The sequence below is a fragment of the Anomaloglossus baeobatrachus genome, chromosome 2, assembly GCF_048569485.1.
Source record: "Anomaloglossus baeobatrachus isolate aAnoBae1 chromosome 2, aAnoBae1.hap1, whole genome shotgun sequence".
In the NCBI taxonomy this organism is placed as follows: Eukaryota; Metazoa; Chordata; class Amphibia; order Anura; family Aromobatidae; genus Anomaloglossus; species Anomaloglossus baeobatrachus.
Genome location: NC_134354.1, coordinates 181,829,941 through 181,853,543, shown reverse-complemented (window position 1 = coordinate 181,853,543; position 23,603 = coordinate 181,829,941). Strand labels below are relative to the sequence as shown.

General features: G+C 43.4%; 1 protein-coding gene across 4 annotated transcripts in view; it reads left to right on the top strand.

The window, feature by feature from the left end:
• The window catches only part of SYTL5 (synaptotagmin like 5), a 399,667-nt gene that overhangs the window by 353,294 nt on the left and 22,770 nt on the right, over positions 1-23,603 (top strand). For all 4 annotated transcript variants that reach the window (XM_075335512.1, XM_075335510.1, XM_075335511.1 and 1 more), the window contains 4 exons: positions 2,939-3,100; positions 13,651-13,762; positions 16,650-16,779; positions 20,960-21,168. In XM_075335512.1, the coding sequence (XP_075191627.1) occupies positions 2,939-3,100; positions 13,651-13,762; positions 16,650-16,779; positions 20,960-21,168 (613 nt within the window). The remainder of the gene's footprint in view (positions 1-2,938; positions 3,101-13,650; positions 13,763-16,649; positions 16,780-20,959; positions 21,169-23,603) is intronic.

Sequence of the window (23,603 nt, the reverse complement as noted above, 5' to 3'; positions counted from 1 at the left end):
ATTTTATATGTATTTTAAAAATTTAAATAAAAATAGATTTTTTAAGAAAAAGACACCAATTCCCTTTTCTATGAACCTGTAGGGTTATTTTAAAGGTATTTTGAGATTCATCATAATCGAAGAGCAGCCTGATGAAAGGGCAGAGACCCTGATTCCTGCAATATCTCTCTTACTGTTTTGATGTAACCACTGTTTGATCAGCAAGAAATTATTATTCGATGATCAATAAACCTGCTGTCATGTAGTTGTGCCGCCCCCGTGGCGCTGCTCGGATCCGGGGCTCACGGTACGGCTCGAGGGGTTCCCCGGACCCGGGGTTCGCGCGGACACTCCGAATAAAGGGGGGACATATTTGTACGGGATTGATTGTTGTAGAATGTCTGTGACGCCACCCACAGTGTGAGGTGAAGTAGGACACCACCGCTGCTGTTGTGGGATACCCGGGGGAGGTATAATGGCAGCCGGATGTTAACCCCTCTGTGGGTAGGGATGGTTGCCCCGGGGCCTAGTGTCTCTGTGCAGGGTATGGCGATGGCAGGGGCTTGCACGCCCAGATGGACTAGGGGATAGTTGGTTACTCACAATTGAATGAATCCCATAAGTCTTTTGGTAAACCAAGGTGTTGGTGGCCGGCCGCCGCGGCCGGTTGTACTCTGGTCCCCCACCCGGGCTGGTGGTCGCTGTCCTTTCCTCTGCACTGTTTTTGTGTATTGTGGGCTGCCTGGTTTGGAACTCAGGAGTCTGCTCCCAGCTTTCTGTGTGCCTAAGGAGCCGTGCCCGCTGACGCTGACCCGTGGGATCTATGGGCCCTGGCGGTTGCCCTATCCCTCTCTGTGGGTGGTTGTCTGCTTTTGGGACTTTGGTTGGGACAGGACCTGTAATCCTACCCTCAATCGGTTAATTAGCTAGGCCGCTGGTTTCGGTCCTGGCTTCAGGGTCCGAGTACCCCCTCTATGCATTGTTTTTGGTCGGGTCTCCAGTATCGGTACCGGTGGGCTCCAACCCTTCTCCGGTCCTCCTCGGATCTGCTGAGCCATCTTCCCGTCTCCTGCTGACGGAGACCACCGTCTGCCACCTAGCCAAGGTACCAGGGCTCCAACCCTGGCACCATTCAACTTGAACTTCTCCTCCGCTGGAGCTACACCTAGCTCCAGCCCACACTCCTCTCAACTTGAACTACAACTCGAACTGCTGTTTTCCCGCCCCGGGCTGTCTAGACCCCTAGGTGGGCATTCCTTAACCGCCTGGTCCCACTCACTGGTGTGCCTGTCTTGCCCTGAGGGGGGATGACTAGGGTTTCAGGTCTGCTGTATGTCACATAGGTGAGGAAAGGTGTTATACGGAGCCCTATGTGTGACTACCTGGTTTTGCCAGGGCGTCACATAGTCCTCCATATTCATTAGCTCCTTAATAGAGATGAGCGGCCACGTAGAAGTTGGGGTTCTGCAGGTCCAGCGGAACGTTTTAAAAGTTTGGTTTTGGACCTGGACTTGACCTGAACTTCATTTAAACTCACTGATTGGGCAGTTCGGGTCTCCACCCCAATGCAGCTAGCCATAAACAGATCACATCCGGGGGAGGGTGGGCCCAGTTATTCCCATTTTTTTGGGGGTGAGTACACACTACATCCAATCATGCTGTTGTTACCTCCATTGCGAGCCGTTCAAGGACTGCAAGCGGCTTGCCCTGGGCCAAGCACCGTGCATACACAAGCACAGCAATACTCATGCGAGTTGTTTGTATTCGTAAAGCAAACCTGAACTTTGTTCTCTTGGAAAAGTCTGAGTTCGTTCTGAACACCAAACTTCAGGTTTGTTCATCTCTACTCTTTACCACAGATTGATAGCTTTCTGGCTATGCACAGTGTACACAGAAAGCTGTCAAGTCAATCATGGATGTGAGTGGGGTTATACAGAGCTCAGCTTTCATAGAACAATTAAATCTGCAGCAAATAAAACAATGATTTTATTAAAAATATTTTCCAATTTTGTTAACATACATTCTTTTGATCCCTATGGGATAAGGGTTAAAAGTCTTGACTGGTTGAAAATAAATGCTGCACCAAGATGGAGAAAAGGACCCAAAGGTAGATAGACAGAGTGACAGAGAATAAAGGCCCCGTCACACACAACGAGATCGCTAACGAGATCATTGCTGAGTCACAGTTTCTGTTACGCAGCAACGATCTCGCCAGCGATGTCGTTATGTGTGACACCTACCAGTGATCAGGCCCCTGCTGTGAGATCGCTAGTCATTGCCGAAGGGGCCGGACCATTTTCTTCAAAGGCGATGTCCTGCTGGGCAGGACACATCGCTGTGTTTGACAACTACCAACGACCTCCTAACACGGTCCCAACGCCCACCGAGATCGTTATACAGGTCGCTGATCGTTACTGCGTCGTTGGGAAGATCTGACTGTGTGACATCTAACCTCCCAGCGACTTACCAGCGATCCTTATCAGGTCGTATCGTTGTCGGGATCGCTGGTAAGTCGTTGTGTGTGACTGGGCCTTAAGAGGTAGCGGGACCTATGTGTAACTTCTACATCCACTAAACTTATTTCCCTGATTGTATCAATGCATGTACAGTGAAAAACCTCATCTGGGCCAGGTGACCAAATGTTTGTTTTTTATCCATTGGGATTTGTTAGACCAGAATCCTTGCTCAGTTTGTATCCAATTACATTCTTCTTCACAAATTGTTCAGATTCCTGGACATTCGTTTTAAATTAATATCTTAATATATAGAATTGGTTAACTGTAAAAAATGAAAAATGTTTTATTCTGGATGGTGGACTATCACTAATGCATGGAAGTCATTTTATCTTATTTGTAATGTTATATTTTTCTGCAGTTATTAGGTGTTTTATATTCATACAAAAATATCATAACACTTTTCTTATCTCCACCCCAACTTGTGTTTTTCTTCTCCATTTCAGTATGTAATCAGTCATACACAGTTAGAAACTAGAACATTACACCTGTCTGTCTGGCATAATGACCGATTTGGACGGAACAGCTTCTTGGGTGAAGTGAATATTCCCCTTGATACATGGAACTTTGAAAATCAAGAAGATGAATGTTTTACTCTGCAACCTAAGGTGAGCGTTTCATTTCATGATACAATGTGTGTACACAAACTATATTCTTATACTGTTAGGGTGTGTTTGTGTTGAGATCCTTGGTGCCTTTCCCACTTGGTAGGCCTTACAACATCAAGACGATGACGAGCTTACTAACCATAAGATTTTTTACACTTGTTCTGTATTTTTCATAGTATGCACGCATTCTATAATTTATCACTCATAGGACACATACCCATCATAGTCAGATGTGTCCCATGCACTACTCCAGAGTTTGTATTACTTGGTGTACACCTTTTTATGGCTTGAGAAAGGCCCTGCATTGGCCTAAATGTCGCTGTTTTTTTCCCTTCATGTATGGTGGGACCAATAAAGTTTTTCTTGACTAAAAAGGAGTGTAGGTACCTTGGTACCTTGGATATAGTGACTCATGTACTCATCATAGTCTTTGAGGCTGCTCACGTATCTGTCTATCTTTGTCATTGACTGAATGTTCACAAAAAAAAACAACCAAAAACAAATCCCGAAATATGTATTTTGATAACTACATTTAGGTTTATGGGCCGGTAAAAAACTCGGATGACACTAATTGTAGCCTGGCCATAAAGTGTATAGCTAGCAGAAAGCATGGGGTTCTTTTGCCAAGTTCCCATTTCGTTCAAAATGTTTTTCTTCATAATTAATGATTGATTCTACCTTTCCAGTTGCAAAACTAACTTCTATTTTTTTCCATATTAAAAATAGAACTCTTTAGATAAGGCGGCAGACATACCACCACCTGCTCCAGGTTTAATTATAGGGGAATCAATCTGTAGAATATTTGCCCGTGTATTTGAAATAATATAGGAAATAAATTAAATGAGCCTTGAAATTTCCTGACAGCAATTGCCAGATGGACTGGAATAATTTGCACTTATATAAACATTTTGCTGTTAAATACTATGTCTCCTAGGAGCTCCTGAAAGAACATTATTTTTCAGAATTTCAACATGTTCCTTTGTGTATTATTTCCCAATCATTATTTGTGCTATAACTCAATGCACTTCTATTTTGTAGGTTCCTTGACTTATATAATAGGAAATTACTAAATATGTATAACATTTCTCTAAGAGCTCCAAACCAAAGGTGTATTTTGACCTTGGACGTAGCAGTATGTCCTATTTGGCGTGGACTTCCCAACCTTGGACGTACTGGTAAATACTAGCGATTGTGCAGGCACAGGAGCTGTGCCTGCGCAATTGCCACGAGGAGCTCGATTTACATGACAACTGATCCCTGGCTCTCATAGCCAGGGACGGTCCCTGTTTTGTTCCTGTCTGTTTAATCCCTATTTGTTGTAATCAATATCGTTTGCAGTATTCAATGGGCAGTGAGAAAAAGTGCTGTCCGATCGGTGCCCCCGCAACATCATCACGAGGGCCCGATTGTTGCTATGGCAATCCAAGGTATTGCAAAGTTGGTGCATTTCCATAAATTATATCAGTAATCAGAGCATTAAAAGTTAATGTCCCATATAAGAACTAAGTAAAAAAAAAAGTTAAAAAATTTGATTTTTTTTTTTTTTTTTTTTTAAAAAAATCAGAAAATAAAGAACAAATTAAATATTACAAATTTATACCAATAAATATGTATAAAATTATCTAAAAGAAAAAATAAGCACACATTTGGTATTGCCGAATCTGGAACAGCCCAATCTATAAAACTGTCACACTAGCTAACGTCTTCAGTGAACACCGTAAAAAAAAAAAAAAAAAAAAAAAAAAAAATCTTAGCAAAACTATGTCCTTTCATCATACAGCTTACAAAAAAGTGGAATAATTAACAACCAAAAAGGCTCAAGTAAATAAAAATGGCATAGCGGAAAATGTCATCTTATCCTGCAATAAACAAGCCACACTGCTCCATCAGCAAAAAATAAAAAAGCTGTAACTCTCAGAATACAGCAATGCAAAAACCTTTTTCTTTTTTTTCTTTAGTTTTTATGGTGTAGAAGCAGTAAAACATACAAAACAAATATAAATGTGGTATCACTATATCGTACTGACTTGAAGAATAAAGCTGTTTTATAATTTTTATGACAGTGATTAGAGTAAAAAAAAACAAAAAAATAACAATTCCCTGAATTGCTGTTTCTTCTTGATTCTGCCTCACATAAAGCAATACAAAAATATTATGTGGCCCAAAATGGTACCAATTAGAAATCCACCTCATCCCGCAAAAAATATTGTCGTACATGACTGTGTCAGCAGAAAAATAAAAAAAACTATAGCCATCAAAATGTTGGCTGAAAAAAACCTTTATTTTTATAAAAAATAATTTTTAGTGTGATAGTAGCCAACTTAACCCCTTCAGCCCCAAGCCTATTTTGACCCTAAAGACCAGGCCATTTTTTGCAATTTTGACCAGTGTCACTTTATGAGGTTATAACTCTGGAATGCTTCTACGGATCCCGGTGATTCTGAGATTGTTTTTTCGTGACATATTGGGCTTCATGTTAGTGGTAAATTTAGGCCGATATTTTTTGTGTTTCTTTGTGAAAAAAACTGAAATTTCGTGAAAATTTTGAAAATTTTGTAATTTTCAAACTTTGAATTTTTATGCTCTAAAAGCAACGAGACCTATGACACAAAATAATTAATAAATAACATTTCCCACATGTCTACTTTACCTCAGAACAATTTTGGGGAAAAAAAAATTAAGGAAGTTATAAGGGTTCAAAGTTTATGAGCAATTTCTCATTTTTACAACAAAATTTACAAAGCCACTTTTTTTAGGGACCACATCACATTTGAAGCGATTTTGAAAGGTCTACATGACACAAAACACCCAAAAGTGACACCATTCAAAAAACGGCACCCCTCAGGCTACTCAAAACCACATTCAAGAAGGTTATTAACCCTTCTGGTGCTTCACAGTAACTAAAGCAATGTGGAAGGAAAAAATGAACATTTTACTTTTTGCAACAAAAATGTTAATTTAGCTTCAAATATTGCATATTCACAAGGGTGCAGGATTAAATGAACCCCCAAAATTTGTTGGGCAATTTCTTATGAGCACGCAGATACCTCATATGTGGCGAAAAAACACTGTTTGGGCGCACCGCAGGACTCGGAAGGGAAGGAGCGTCATTTGACTTTTTGAACAGAAAATTAGCTGGAATCGTTAGCCGCACCATGTTGCGTTTGGAGAGCCCCTGAGGTGCCGAAACAGTGGAGCTCCCCCACATGTGACCCCATTTTGGAAACTAGACCCCTCATGGAATTTATCTACATGTTTATTGAGCACTTTGATCCTCTGGGGGCTTCACAAAAGTTAATAGAGTTGAGCCATGAAAATAAAAAAAAAAATGTTTTACCACAAAATTGTTACTTCAACCAGGTAGTTTTTTTTCACAAGGGTATCAGGAAAAATTGCACCATAAAATGTATTGTGCAATTTCTCCTGAGTACACAGATACCTCATATGTGGTGGAAATCAAATGTTTGGGCGCACAGCAGGGCTCAGAATGCAAGGAGCGTCATTTGACTTTTCAAACGCAAAATTGTCTAGGATAATTAGCGTATTCCATGTTGTGTTTGGAGACCCCCTGAGGTGTCGAAACAGTGGAGCTCCCCCACATGTGACCCCATTTTGGAAACTAGACCCCCCATGGCATAGAAAAAAAACAGGGCGCACGCACGAATGTTCTGCAAAAAAAGGGGGGGGGGGACTAGGTGGGATGGAAAAAAGTCCTGTCCAAAGTCGAGTATGACTGCAGGACGCTTGCTGATCAGGTACCTAATTGTTCAAGTTTTTTTTTTGTTTTTTTTTATTTGGGGTGCACAAAAAAAGCAAAAACTAGAGCAACAATTATGTACCTGATCAGTCAATCACGTAGCTGATCAGCACTTGGCGGCAAGCAGGTGGGGGAGGAGGGGGGGAGAGGGAGTGGGAGATGCGATTGGGGATAGTTAGAAAAGAGCCACGAACAATACTTACAGGATGGATCAGAACAGCGGCAGATGGGGGGTGGCAGATGGGGGGGCAGCGGCATATAAAGGGAGCATCTGTGATTGTGAGATGGAGGCGGCTGGGATAGGGTGGAGGCGGCTGGGATAGGGTGGGGGCGGATGGTCGAGGGCGCAGTGGATGCAGGGGCGGCAGAGGATGGGGTGAAGGGGGGATGGGGAGTGGGAGGTGAGATTGGGGATAGTTACCTTACAGGATGGATCTAGGCAGCAGGATCACAGGAGATGAAGGAGGCAGCAGATCGGGGAGGGTGAGAGGTGGGAGAGGGAGCGCAGCGCAGATCACGGGGGAGACAGGTGAGCAGAGCACAGATCACGGGGGTGACAGGGGAGGGAGCACAGATCACGGGGGTGACAGGGGAGGGAGCTCAGATCACGGGGATGACAAGGGAGGGAGCACACATCACGGGGGTGACAGGGGAGGGAGCACACATCACGGGGGTGACAGGGGAGGGAGCACACATCACGGGGGTGACAGGAGAGGGAGCACACATCACGGGGGTGACAGGGGAGGAGGCGAGTAGCCGATCACGGGGGTGAGAGGTGGGGGGGAGTGGGCAGTACATCACGGAGGGGAGGGGGTGCCAGCCGATCGCGAGGGGGAGTGGCGGGCAGCGCATAACGGAGGAGAGGGGGCGCAGCGCATAACGGAGGAGAGGGGGCGGGCAGCCGATCATGAGGGGGAGGGGCTAGGCAGCAGATCGGGGAGAGCGGTGACACTGGCAGACGGAGGAGGGCAGCGGCGGATCGGGAGGGGTGGGGGTGTGGGCAGCAGATCACGAGGGGTGAGGGTGTGGGCAGCAGATCGGGGAGACAGGTGGCAGATCGCGGAGGGCAGCGGCGGATTGGGAGGTGTGGGGGTGGGGGTGCGGGCAGCAGATCACGAGGGGTGGGGGTGCGGGCAGCAGATCGGGGAGACAGGTGGCAGATCGCGGAGGGCAGCGGCGGATCGGGAGGTGTGGGGGTGCGGGCAGCAGATCGGGGAGACAGGTGGCAGATCGCGGAGGGCAGTGGCGGATCAGGAGGTGTGGGGGTGTGGGTAGCAGATCACGAGGGGTGGGGGTGCGGGCAGCAGATCGGGGAGACAGGTGGCAGATCGCGGAGGACAGCGGCGGATCAGGAGGTGTGGGGGTGCGGGCAGCAGATCACGAGGGGTGGGGGTGCGGGCAGCAGATCGCGGAGACAGGTGGCAGATCACGGAGGGCAGCGGCGGCGGATTGGGAGGTGTGGGGGTGAGGGTGCGGGCAGCAGATACGAGGGGTGGGGGTGCGGGCAGCAGATCGGGGAGACAGGTGGCAGATTGCGGAGGGCAGTGGCGGATCAGGAGGTGTGGGGGTGCGGGTAGCAGATCACGAGGGGTGGGGGTGCGGGCAGCAGATCGGAGAGACAGGTGGCAGATCGCGGAGGACAGCGGCGGATCAGGAGGTGTGGGGGTGCGGGCAGCAGATCACGAGGAGTGGGGGTGCGGGCAGCAGATCGCGGAGACAGGTGGCAGATCGCGGAGGGCAGCGGCGGCGGATTGGGAGGTGTGGGGCTGAGGGTGCGGGCAGCAGATACGAGGGGTGGGGGTGCGGGCAGCAGATCGGGGAGACAGGTGGCAGATCGCGGAGGGCAGCGGCGGCGGCGGATCGGGAGGCTTTTCGCCAGTTTCATACAGTGCAATGGCGGCGCGGCAACTTCCGGGTCCCATGCTCCGGTTACATAACAGCATGGGACCGGAGCTTGTCGCACTGCCATTGCACTGTATACAATCACTGTGCTGGCGTGCTGCAGGGACGACAAGTGACGGTGACGGGGGCGGTCACCGGCAACAGGTCCATTGTGATTGGAGAGATCGGTCACAAGGCCGATCTCTCCAATCAGAGCTGCTGGAACTGGGGGAGGTTGATCCAGTGAGGTCACCCAGCTCCAGCCAATGGCCAGTGCTACAGCTGCACTGGTCAGGGCTGGATTTCAATGGTTCAGTCATTTTAAATGGCTGGAACATTACAGTGGCTGTGATTGGTTGAGCGGCGTTCATCAGCCAATCACAGCCTCCGTAGGTCCGGGGAGGAGGCACCACCCCTCCTGACAGGTCCCCTCCTCCCCGAATCTGCGCTTTATGCTAACTTTTCGCAGTCACCGGAGGCTCCGGTGCCGCGATTACGCCATGACGGAAAGATCCGTCCTTGGTCGTTAAGGCCCAGGGCACCATGACGGAAAGATCCGTCCATGTTCGTGTAGGGGTTAAAAACCCTATATAAATCAGATAAATCTGGTATCGCTGTAATAGTACTGATATGATCAAGAAAGCCACCCTATCACTTATAATGCCAATTCTGATACTGTTGTTGATTTGTTCATTCTGCTTCCCAAAGATCACAGTAAGGCGTAGCTCACATTTATCCTGTGATCTACGCTGAGCGTTTACACTGGAGATTGTGTAAATCTCTGAAAAACGTGAATCAAACAAAATTCCCAATGAAAAATTAACTGTAATTAGTCCTGTTTGATCTGTGATCTGGCGTTGTTCATCTTTTTACGAGTCTTTTAAGACATGCACTAAAGCGCGGTCAACAACAATTTTGTGCACCTTTAAAAAGACAAACACCACTGGACAGAGGCTAAACAGAGTCCAGTCAACTCTGTTGCCTCATTAGTGAATGCATCCATCTGGGGTTTCACTTGAATCACAGATTTCAGAGATGTAGATTGAAATCCTGATGTAAATACTCAGCATAGAACACAGATAAATATGAACTGATCCAAAATGATCTGTACCCTAAATTGCCACCAAAGAGCATTCAACTCAACCCATAAAAAAACAAGTCCCCTCTCAGGTCCATTATTTGTTAATGGAAATATAGGAAGCTTCCACGTTGTTGGTAGCAGAAAGGCTATAGAAAATCTCTATAGTTCCCCCCAAAAAGAAAAACAGTAAAATCTGCACTCCGAAATCCAAATGCCCCCCTTCCTGAGCACCACAATGTGTTTAAACCACAGTTAGCATGCACATGTTTGGCATTGTTGTAGTGAGGAAAGCCCACTTAATTTACAAGGTGTGTGTCTACAGAAGCTTGGGTGTGGCACAATGTATGGGCACCTCAATGCACTGGGCACTACATTACGGGGCCTGTCTTATCTATTCCCCTTGTGAAAATTGAAAATCTGGGGTTAAATCAACATTTTAGTGGTAAATATGGAATTATTTTTTCTTTACCGTCCAAAATTATAAAATTTTGTGAGCCATCACAGTTGTAGTGTCAACTCATAGATAAATTCATTATAAATTTATTGAGGGGTGTAAGTTGTAAAATTGGGTCTCTTATGGGAGGATTTCTGCTGTTTTGGCATGTCAGGGGCTCTGCCAATATGACATGGCACCTGCAAACCATTCCAGCAAAATCTAAACTCCAATAAGGCCCCTTTCACACGTCAGTGATTCTGGTACGTTTGTGCTTTTTTTTAAACGTACCAGAATCACTGACATACGCAGACCCATTATAATGAATGGGTCTGCTCACACGTCAGTGATTTTTCACTGCACGTGTCTCTGTGCGGCGTACCCGCGTGTCCGTGATTGCCGCACGGAGACATGTCCATTTTTTTCTGGCATCACTGATGTCCCACGGACCACCCAGTGGTGTGGTCCGTGAAACACGTGCCAGAAAAAAAGTGCTTCTAAAATAAAAAGCATTTTAACTCACCCGGCTCCAGCGACGCTCTGTGCAGCCTGTTCTCCCTGCTGCTTCTGAGCCGGCTCATTACTGTCGCGCATATTCATGATGCACGACACAGCCGACCCAGAAGCAGCTGCTGCGGGGGTCAGCGCCGGCCGGATGCTGCACCGCAGGAGCGATCAGCACCATGGAGAGTGGGAGCGGGCACAGGTGAGTTGATTTCTAAGTGCAATCACAGGCCACGAAGAACGGAGCCCGGATTGCACTTAGACAACCCACGTGTGCCGTGAATCACGGCACACGGAGGGACATGGGCGTTTTTTAAACGTCAGTGAAGAACAGCTGTGTTTTTCACTGACGTGTGAAACGGGCCTAAGGCAGTCCTTCCCTTCTTCACTTTGTACTGTGCTTCAAAAGTAGTTTATGACCACATATGGGGTATTGGCGAACTCAGGAGAAATGGCACAACAAACAGTAAAGTCCATTTTCTTCTGTAACCCTTCTGAAAAAGAAACATTAGTGGTTAAATCAACATTGTTGTGGTGAAAATGTATTTTTTAATTTTCAGCATTATAGCTTTTTGTGAAGCCCTTGTGGGTTCAAGGTGCTCACCACATGTCTAGGTAAATTCCTTAAATTCTTTGAGGGGTCTGATTTCCAAAATGGGATCACTTTTGGGGTGGAGGGGGTTCCACCCTTTAGGCACATCAGGGGTTCTCCAAACACAACATGGCATCCACTAACGATTCCAGCTAATTTTGCATTCAAAAGGTCAAATGGTGCGCCTTCCCTTCTGAGCCCTGCCCTGTGCCCAAACAGTAGTTTCCACCACATATGGGATATTTGGATACTTAGGAGAAATTGCACAACAAATTATATGGTGCATTTTCTTACCCTTTTGAAAATGAAAGATTTGGGGTTAAAGCAACATTTTTGTAGTAAAAAAAATGTTTTAATTTTCATGGCTCAACGTTATAAAATTCTGTATCACACCTAGGGGTTCAGAGTGCTCACCAAACATCTAGATAAATTCCTTAAGGCGTCTAGTTACCAAAATGGGGTCATTTATGGGGGTTTCCACTGTTTAAACATCAGGTACTCTCCAAACCCAACATAGTGTCTACTATACACTCAAGCCAATTCTGCATTCTAAAATTCAAATGGCGCTCCTTTCCTTCTGAACCTTGCTGTGTGCCGAAACAGTAGTTTTCCACCACATATGAGGTATCGGCGTACTCAGAAGAAATTGCACAACAAATGGTACAATGCATTCTTTCCTGTTGCCCTTGTGAAAATGCAAAATTTGGGGCTAAAGTAACGATTTTGTGGGAAAAGGTTGCTTTAGTTTTAGTGAAGCACCTAAAGGGTTAATAAACTTGTTGGTTTTGATTTTGCAAACTTTGAGGGGTGCAGTTGTAGGAATGGTGTTATTTTTGTGTACTTTCTGTCATATTGGCCTCTAGTGTCAAAGTCACTTCAAATAGGATGTGGCCCTAAAAAAATGTTTTGTAAATTTTTGTTGGAAAAATTAGAAATTGATGATGAACTTTTGAACCTTCCAACTTCCTAGCAATACAATATTATGTTTTAAAAATTGTGTTGTTGTAACATAGACATGTGGCACATGTCATTTATTAACTATTTAGTTTGACATAACGCTCTGGTTTAAGGCCATAAAAATTACATTTTCAAAATTTTTACCAAATGTCCGATATCTTCACAAATTAACACAAAAAAATATTATCCTAAATTTACCACTATCATGAAATACAATACAAAAAAACAGTCTCAGAATCACTGGGATCCATTGAAGAGTATAAGGCTATGTGCGCACTTTCCGTCATCCTACATGCAGTTGTAAACGCACGTTTTAGCCTTCATTGATTTAGCCAAAGTTGCCTTTTTCAGAAATTTAGCGCAGAAAATGCATGCGTATTTACCACGTTTTAGATGCGTTTTTAGCGCTTTTTCCATGTGTTTCCACATGCGTTTTCACAGATGCCTTTTCAACATCAAAACACTGCTAAATAAAGATTAAATAATCAAACAGAATGAAAAAAGAGAAAAAAAAGGGACAAATCTATATTAATGGGAAAAATAATGGAAAAATATATATTTAATAAAATTATAGCGTTAATATACATTTTATCGGTAAAATAGCAATAAATGCATATTATTCTTAGATTTAATTGTCGGATTATGTGTGTGTGTAAAGGGACATATCAAATCATTATTTTGATGTTCAAAAAGTATGCGTTGTGGTAGTCCAAAACGCATGTTTTCTGCAATGAAAAAGCAGGTAAAACGCAGGAATTTTGATATTTCTTGCTTTTTGCTACTTCTCATTGACTTCAATGTTAACAAAACGCACCACAAATGGCAAAAACAATTGACAGGGTCCTTTTCTGAACGCATGGTTTTTAACCAAACTTATGCAAATTATGAGATGCGTTTGGAAACGCAAAGTGCGGACAAGAAATCATGAATTCTCATTGTCTTTAATGGAAAACCAAAACGCATGCATTTGGGCACAAAAACGCTGCAGTTCAAAACTGATCCTAAACGCACCTGAAACGCAGGTGAAAACTGAAAGTGCGCATAGCCTAAGAGTTATTAACTCATAAAGTGACACTGGTCAGAATTTAAAAAAGTTAACCTGGCCAGGAGGGTGAAAACAAGGCTGGTGGGGATGTGAAGGAGTTAAAGGAGACAAACTGATGTTTGGGCTCCAAAGTGGATGTGAGAGGTATGTAGAACATTTTTCTTACTGTGTACTGTGTATATATATGTGTGTATATGTATGTATGTATGTATATATATATATATATATATATATATATTTTTTTTTTTTTTAAGTTTCAATGACAATACAAAAAATATTTTTTCTTCTTTTTTTTTAAAGATGGATTCAACATCGGAAGTTACTCTGCAGTATAAAGGAGAAATTATAATTGGCTTACGCTATATTCCTCCTGAAAAGAACTTGACTCTTCCATTGGAATCAGTATCAGCGGGTAAAGTCTTATAAACTAGTTATAGGGTCTATCTATTGGAATCACTGTTTCTTCAAAAGTCATAACCCCTTGTGCTTAAAAGAGAATGAAATCCAAGATATTCTAAGGCTGGGTTGACAAGTACCAATGTTGGTACAAATTACTACGACTCCTTCCCTATGACTATCACCCCCCCCCTTTTCCCACTAGCCTATGGTTACCAAATCCTCTGTATCCATGGACAGGTCTTGTCTAGTTTAGTCTTCTGTATAGTTTGATGGGCAATTTATGAATACAACAGACTGATATAGCAATGTAGAAATAAAGTACTGTATAAAATAAACTATATTAAAAGACAGCGCTGACAGACAATTTGAAAAAAGCACTCATTATTTAAACAAGCAAAGACAATACAATACAGTAGCAGCAAAACAAATGATAAACACTTATAAAAACATACATGTCCTACATATCACACAGACTGACCAATCATGATTAGGTGTACCAGTGGCAGATTTCTATAAAAAATAGAGACAGTGCTCCACAGGGCAAAATATCTGTAATGGGATGAACTAGAATGTAAACCTGATACACCTCCCCAAAACTTAGAACAGGAGACCCCCCACTTCCACCCAGAATGGTTTTCACCTTAGATTTTGTATTAACAACATATTTAATGTTGCCTTCAGTATGATGTGGAGGTTGCCGCGGGCGTCCCTTTTGCCGGCCCCAGTTTTGTTCGTATAGTAATTACAAATCGAAACAAGAAAAATCAGGGTGAAAATTACAGTGCTAAATTATTGAATTGTCTACGCATTTCGAGATCTTACTGACAGTTGGATATGCGCAGCAATTGTCACTATAATTTTTCTCATTTCCATTTGCAATCATGATTAGTGAAACCGTTTTCCCTTCTCCACTCTACTTTTTAAAGTTTTTTCCAAAATCACAAGTTATCTCCCAATGGTAGGACAGATCCTAAGAATGGAGCTCCATCTTGAATGGGGTGCATGTGTGCTTTCTTGACCTTTGCGCCATCCATTCTCCATGGGACTGCCAGAGAAAGCTGAATAGCGTGCTCAACACCTCTGCTCCTTTTAAAACTGGGTCCTTCAGGATCATTTGAGGGCTTTAGGAACTACAGCAATCAGCATGTTATCCCCTATCATGAAGAGGGGAGATAACTAGTAATTTGGAAAACACTTATTTAAGTATCTGTCTTCCCACGTAGTCTATCAGCAAATAAGTTTAAAGGTGACCATGTGCAATCAATCACAACTACATACAATATATAATCAAAATTCTACAATAGATCTTACCCAAAAATACATCATAAAGGGTACTTTACATGCTGGGATCTCGCTAGCGAGATCGCAAGCAATCGTACCCGCCCCCGTCGGTTGTGCGACACGGGCAAATCGCTGCCCGTGGCGCACAACCTCGTTAGTCCCCGTCACACGGACTTACCTGCCCTGCGACGTCGCTCTTTCTAAGGGGGCGTTTTGTGCGGCGTCACAGCGACGTCACACAGCAGGCGTTCAATAGAAGCGGAGGGGCGGAGATGAGCGGGACGTAACATCCCGCCCACCTCCTTTCTTCCACATTGCTGGCGGGATGCAGGTAAGGAGATGTTCGTCACTCCTGCGGTGTCACACACAGCGATGTGTGGTGCCGCAGTAATGAGGAACAAGATTGCTAATAAGCAGACAACGATTTTTGGTTTCAGGACGACCTCTCCACGGCAAACGATTTTGACCTCTTTTGCGATCGTTTAAGGTCGCTCGTAGGTATCACACACTGCGATCTCGTTAATGAAGCCGGATGTGCGTCACAAACACCGTGACCCCAACGATAAGTCACTAACGATATCGCAGCGTGTAAAGCCCCCTTTAGACTCATGAAAGACAAGGATTTGAGTCTCCTCAGGTGTATCGGCACTCAAGGATAGCCATGGCTCAAATGTCATGCTATATATATATCCCTTTAGGGTGAAGACACACAATCATGTTTTTTCAGGTTTTTAAGGGTATGTGCACACAGCATCTTTTTTGAAACTCAATAAACATTGAAAAGAAATGTTCTAATGACTTGTTGTGCATATGTTCCGTGTTTTTTAACTTCTTTAATCAATCATGCCTGGAAACCCATGACCATCTGAAAGAAGTGACCTGACCATTCTTCAGGTGGTTTTAGCATGGGAGTCATCACTATTTTATGTCCAAAATTTAGAAAAAAGATGACGGCGGCAAAACTTCCACAAAAATTACAATAAAAAATTACAAAGAAGACACTTCTGGAAACATATCGCTGGAGTTTTCCTGAAGCATCTTTGCTTCAAAAACAATACAGGAATGCTGGCCATGGTGTGCACATACCCATATGAAGTTTTTGTAGATGAACCAAGAGTGGATTTAAAACAATTTTGATGCAGTTTTTGCATAAACAATCATGGTTTTGAAAGTGTGTTTTTCAACTGCTTGAGCCAAATGTAATAGACAGATTTGTTTAACGTGGCACACCATTGGTAATGATCCTGCTAAATAATATTGTCAAAAAACATTCTGTTAAAACAATTCTTGTTTATGCAAAAGCTGCATACAGGAGGCCTGGATTTGAGACCACGTGCAATGGCTGATGATATGTGACTCCATACTCTATGATGGTCAAAAGCGGCAATATTTTGTTCCACAATCCCGCAGTCTTTGGACCTGCAGCGGCAGGGCAGAGCTTAGTCCAATCGGCAGCTGCATCGTGTGGTCTCACCCTAATAGGTAACCAGTAATAAAAAATCCAGCTTGTGAATACAAATATCCAAGACTTCTAATAGAAATAATTAGCCCTTATAATTTTGGACCAATTTAGTACAATTTTAAATGTATTTTTAAATTATAATTCTTCAATTTAACAGGAAAGAAAAGCTTTAGGAGGTCAAAGAAAGTTCCGATGCCGACAGGTGGAATTCTTGAAGTACTTGTTAAAGAGGCCAAAAATTTAACCGCTGTGAAATCAGGGGGAACTTCAGACACATTTGTTAAAGGGTAAGGTTTCTGTTCAGATGGATACGTCTAGTGTTTGCAATCTGTGGCCTTTGACCATAGTGAGGATCATGAAAAGTTTTAGTATCATAAAAGCTAGAAAGCCACAACTTGCACACCGCTGCTCTGCTCCTTCGGTTTCATTGTTATCTGATAATATTGGTTTAATACATACTCCCATCAACATGAATTATATGGGGGGGGGTTTCTTACTATTTCTTATTTATACATTTTTATTGTTTAATAGTATTTATTATTTTTTATGTTATTATGGAGTCATATTGACAACCATGGCTGTTAAAAAAAAATAATCAGTTTTTAGAAAATCTTTTTAGGCTAGCTGCTCCGCACACAGCATCTGTGCACTTAGACTTTATATCAGTAAAATTTACTGATGTAGACTATAAGTTAACGTTAACATAGGCCCACATTCACCATATAGCGGCCAAAAGTGGACACCATGTGCAGAATTATTAGGCAAGTTATATTTTAGAGGATTTCTTTTATTATTGATCAACAACTATGTTCTCAATCAACCCAAAAGACTCATAAATATCAAAGCTTAATATTTTTGGAAGTTGGAGTGGGTTTTTTAGATTTGGCTATCTTAGGAGGATATCTGCTTTTGCTGGTAACTATTACTGTGCAGAATTATTAGGCAACTTAATGAAAACCAAATATATTCCCATCTCACTTGTTTATTTTCACCAGGTAAACCAATATAACTGCACAAAATTTAGAAATAAACATTTCTGACATGCAAAAACAAAACCCCCCAAAAATTAGTGACCAATATAGCCACCTTTCTCTGATGACACTCAACAGCCTACCATCCATAGATTCTGTCAGTTACTTGATCTGTTTACGATCAACATTGTGTTCAGCAGCCACCACAGCCTCCCAGACACTGTTCCGAGAGGTGTACTGTTTTCCCTCCCTGTAGATCTCACATTTTATGAGGGACCACAGGTTCTCTATGGGGTTCAGATCAGATGAACAAGGGGGCCATGTCATTATTTTTTCATCTTTTAGACCTTTACTGGCCAGCCACGCTGTGGAGTAGTTGGATGCATGTGATGGAGCATTGTCCTGCATGAAAATCATGTTTTTCTTGAATGATACCGACTTCTTCCTGTACCACTGTTTGAAGAAGTTGTCTTCCAGAAACTGGCAGTAGGTCTGGGAGTTGAGCTTCACTCCATCCTCAACCTGAAAAGGTCCCACCAGTTCATCTTTGATAATACCAGCCCATACCAGTACCCCACCTCCCCCTTGCTGGCGTCTGAGTCGGAGTGGAGCTCTCTGCCCTTTACTGATCCAGCCTCTGGCCCATCAAGAGTCACTCTCATTTCATCAGTAAATAAAACCTTTGAAAAATCGGTCTTAAGATATTTCTTGGCCCAGTCTTGACGTTTTATCTTATGTTTCTTATTCATAGGTGGTCGTTTTTAGCCTTCCTTACCTTGCCCATATCCCTGAATATGGCACACCTTGTGCTTTTTGATACTCCAGAAATGTTGCAGCTCTGAAATATGGCCAAACTGGTGGTAAATGGCATCTTGGCAGCTTCACGCTTGATTTTCCTCAATTCATGGGCAGTTATTTTGCCCCTTTTTTGCCCAGCACGCTTCTTGCAACCCTGTTGGCTGTTTGCCATAAAATGCTTGATTGTTCGGTGATCACACTTCAAAAGTTTCGCAATTTCAAGACTGCTGCATCCCTCTGCAAGACATCTCACAATTTTGGACTTTTTGGAGCCCGTCAAATCTCCCTTTTCTGACCCATTTTGCCAAAGGAAAGAAAGTTGCCTAATAATTAAGCACACCTTATACAGGGTGTTGATGTCATTACACCACACCCCTCCTCATTACAGAGATGCACATTATCTCATTTACTTAATTGGTAGTTGGCTCTCAAGCCTCTACAGCTTAGAGTAGGACAACATGTATAAAAAGTATCATGTGATCAACGTACTTATTTGCCTAAAAATTCTGCACACAGTGCATTCCTTCGAACCTCCATCTGGCTGATATTCGCCTATACACTGTTTAAGTGTATAGGAAAATGCAGCAGAATGTGATTGACTATGTAGGGGGATACTTGAAAAAAATCTTATACCAAATGGTATACATTTCTTTACAATGAGTCCCTATAATAGTTGGATGCCTCTGCATCCATCTTGACTGAGGCCACTGTTAGGCGCATATCTCCTGATCATATGGAACTGTCAATGGCCACAAATGTAGTGTACAGCTAATCTCAAATTACATGAAACTCAATTAAAAAGTACATTTACACTGACAAGCAAAAGGGTAACAATGTTTGAACTTTTGACGTTCAGGCTCCATATGGCTATGTGCGCACGTTGCATAATTTCATGTGTTTATGCTTCGTATTGCGCTGCAACGTAAACGCATGTGTCCTGCGTCCCCAGCACAATCTATGAAGATTGTTCATAATCCATACGCACGTTGCGTTTGAGAGCACAGCGATTTGCATGCTTAAATTTTGATCCAAATCGCTGCGCTCAAAAAAGCAACATGTCACTTATTTTGTGCGCTTTGGATGCTGCTCCCATTCTGTCTATGGAGGCAGCATCCAGAGCGCATGAAATCAGCATCTATTCTGCAGACACTGCATCCATTACGCAGTGTTTCTGCAGCGATTTGAAGCGCACATGCACTACCAAATCGCTGCAGAATTTTCAGCATGGACACTATGCAACGTGCGCACATAGCCTATCTCGGACTAAGATGTATGAACTGATCACAGGTCTCATGGCCCAAACTCAACAGCATTATGGGCATATATGAGGATCTCAAGTTCAGATCAGGAGACCTGCTGCCAGGGCGTACAGATTTGTGAGACCAGCCTAAAACTGTTTTGTTTCACTAAATGTCTATAACAGTGTTACATAGTTACATAGTTACTTAGGTTGAAAAAAGACCTAGGTCCATCTAGTTCAACCTTCCTCCACCAGTTCTACATTTAGTCACTAAGTCATTTATAACCAACAATGTTTTGTGTACTGAGGAAATCATCCAGCCCTTTTTTAAAAGCTGTTATAGTATCTGCCATTACTACCTCTTGTGGTAGTGTATTCCACAGTCTGACTGCTCTAACTGTAAAGAACCCTTTCCTATTTAGCTGTTGGAATCGCTTTTCTTCCACTCGCAGTGAGTGCCCCCTGGTCCTTAGTACTGTCTTTGGAAGAAATAAGTCATGTGCCAGTCCTTTATATTGACCACACATGTATTTATACATATAAATGAGATCTCCTCTGAGACGTCTTTTTTCTAAGCTAAACATATCTAACTTTTTCAACCTGTCATCATATGTGAGGCCTTCCATTCCTTGTAATAGTCTAGTTGCCCGCCTTTGAACTGACTCTAACTTCTGAATATCCTTTTTAAAATGTGGAGCCCAAAACTGGATCCCGTATTCCAGATGTGGCCTTACAAGTGATTTATAGAGGGGTAACAATACGTTGGGATCACGGGATCTAATCTCTCTTTTTATACACCCTAGAATCTTGTTTGCTTTAGCAGCTGCTGCTTGACATTGAGTGCTGCTGCTCAGCTTATTTGTAATGAGAATGCCCAAGTCCTTCTCCTGTTCTGTAGTCCCGAGTTTACTTCCATTTAATGTATACGCAGCTATAGGATTACTCCGTCCTAGGTGCATTACTTTACATTTATCAACATTAAATCTCATTTGCCAAGTATCTGCCCATTCTGACATCTTATCCAGATCTTTTTGTAATATTGTACTATCCAGGTCAGTTTTTAATATCCTACATAGTTTGGTGTCATCGGCAAAGACTGACACTGTACTATCAATCCCATCCACAAGGTCATTAATAAAGAGATTAAAAAGAATCGGTCCAAGCACAGATCCTTGCGGCACCCCACTGCTGACTATAGCCCATTTAGAGAATGTACCATTTATGACTACTCTTTGTTTCCTATCTTTTAGCCAATTCCTTACCCAGTTGCATATTGTGTCCCCTAGTCCTTGCTTCTGGAGCTTTAGTATAAGGCTATTATGTGGTACAGTATCAAATGCCTTTGCAAAGTCCAAATAAATTGTGTTATGTGTTAAAATTAATTCATTATGTTAGTTTGTTGTGATATGTATTTTACTTTTGTGATAGAAATATAAGGAGCTGCATTTCTTTCCTTAGATATCTGCTGCCAGACAACAACAAATCCACTAAGCACAAAACTCCCATAATTAAAAAGTCTGTGAACCCTCAGTGGAACCATAGCTTCTCCTTCACCAGCCTTCAGCCAAGTGACCTGCAGAATGTCTGCCTGGAGCTCACAGTGTGGGATAAGGAATCCTTATCCAGCAACATATTTTTGGGTGGCGTTTGCCTAGGCTGTGGCAGTGGTAAGTAATAACTCAACAGTACCAGTGCTCTGAGGACTTCTGCAGACTTCAGTTTTACTCATAAGACAACTATCTGCCTTTTCACTCATACTTGTTATAATCCATTGGGTACTTACGTGTTTGATTTTATTCCTATGACCGAGTTGTCCACACCAAGGCACAGAGACTTTTCCTATATTGATCCGAGTATTAGCTAAAAGTCGCCAATGCAAATCTGTGTCCGTGAAAAAAATAGGACAACTCTCGGATGCCATTTGTGTGCTCCCTATTTTTCATGGACCGTTTGATAGGTGAAGCTGGAGAAACCTCCATCAGTTTCATTCATTTGTGAAAAAAATAATGAAAACTTTGGCCAAACTCTGATGGTATAAACTGACACTGACCAAACTCTGATAAAACTCTGGTCAGAAAGCATAGAAACAAAAATCACTGATGTCTGAATATACCGTCTGAAATGGGTAACGAATTCATAGAGTTGACTCCATAGCAAAATGAGTTGGGTCCCAACACCTAATGGCAGGAAACTAGAACAGCTAAGGAGCAACAATTAAAAAGTATGGAAAGAAGTACAATATACTGTATCAAAGAGCCGACATAATGCAGCTAGATGGCAGAAAAGCTAACAAGATTTCTCTACGAAAAGATAAAATGCTCTTGCACCTGAGTGCGCCCTCTCAATTTCTGGGCCCCATTCCAGCTGCTATGGTTATCGTTAAACATTTTTGCATTTTATGTTAACATCACAATTGGTAATTGTTTCATTTCACAGAATTTTTTTTACCTATTTAGAGTATGAAGATTATGTTGTTAGTAGCTACTGTGCAATAGCTAAAAATGACCTCAGGTAGCTCCTGGGACATATAACTGACCAGGGAGAATTTTGTTAACCTAAAGGGCATCTCCAAGATCCTATCCCAATCTGTAGTAGGCAGTGGCATAACTACCACTGTCGCAGCGGTCGCTATTGCGATCGGGCCCAGGAGGTTAGGGGCCCGCGGCCACCCGGCAGATCAGCAGCCAGCTCCTTTCTGTGAAAGAGGAGCTGTGCAGTTCTGCCGCAGACCACGCGGCCGCTATATGACCCGGTTGCCACCACTGACACCGGGTCCCCCTGCTTGGTATCAGCGGCGGCGGCACCGGGCCCCCGTAATCGCACACTGCTGTGATATTGCATAGAGCAGCCGGTACCGCTCTATGCATCATCATTCTTCCCCCGTGCCTGCGCGGGGAGGTCACTCCTGTGCGATTGCTGTGTGTGGTGAAAGCACAGAGCGCAGGACAGGAGGACGCCGACTGGAGCAGCGGGGGAACAAGGACAGAGGTGAGGACGAGCAACGGTGAAACAAGTAGAGGTGAAGACAGAGCAGCGTTGGAAGGAGAAGAGAGGTGAGTACTTCTTTTTTTATTTTTTTTTTATAAATCAGTGAGTACACGGGGAGGCTGGCTGCAGGACACATGGAGGCCTTGGGGGGGGCTGGCTGCATGACACATGGAGGCCCTGGGGGAGCTGGCTGCATGACACATGGAGGCCCTGGGGTGGCTGGCTGCATGACATATGAAGGCCCTGGGGGGGCTGGCTCAATGACACATGGAGGCCTTGGGGGGGCTGGCTGCATGACACATGGAGGCCCTGGGGGGGCTGGCTGCATGACACATGGAGACCCTTGGGGGGGCTGGCTGCATGACACATGGAGGCCCTGGGGGTCTGGCTGCATTACACATGGAGGCCCTGGGGGGGCTGGTTGCATGATACATGGAAGCCCTGGGGGGTCTGGCTGCATGATACATGGAGGCCCTGGGGGGGGCTGGCTGCATGATACATGGAGGCCTGGGGGTGCTGGCTGCATGATACATGGAGGTCTATGGGGCTGCATTATATATGGAGGTCTATGGGGCTGCATAATAAACATGAAGGACACCTTATACATGGACTAGGGGTGCATTATACTGTACATGGAGGAGTATGGTGGCTGCATAATACAAAATAAAGGACACCTTATACATGGAATATAGGGGTGCATTATACATGGAGAATTATGGGGCTGCATAATACAATATAAAGATTTATGGTGCTGCATTATAATACATATAGGAGGACTATAGAATCTACCTTATACATGGACTATGGGGGTGCGTTATAAAACATGGAGGACTATAAGGTGCAGTATAATATATGGAAAACTATGGGGTGAATTATAATAGATGAAGAACTATGGGAAATTCATTATAATAATTGTAGGGATATGAGGGCTACTTTATACATGGAGGACTATGAGGGTGCATTATAATATATGGAGGACTATGTGGTGCAGTATTATATATGGTGAACTATGGGGTGAATTATAATACATGGAGAACTATGTGAAATGCATTATAATACATGGAGGACTATGGAGGTGCATTCTAATATATGAAGGGTTATGTGGGACCCTTTA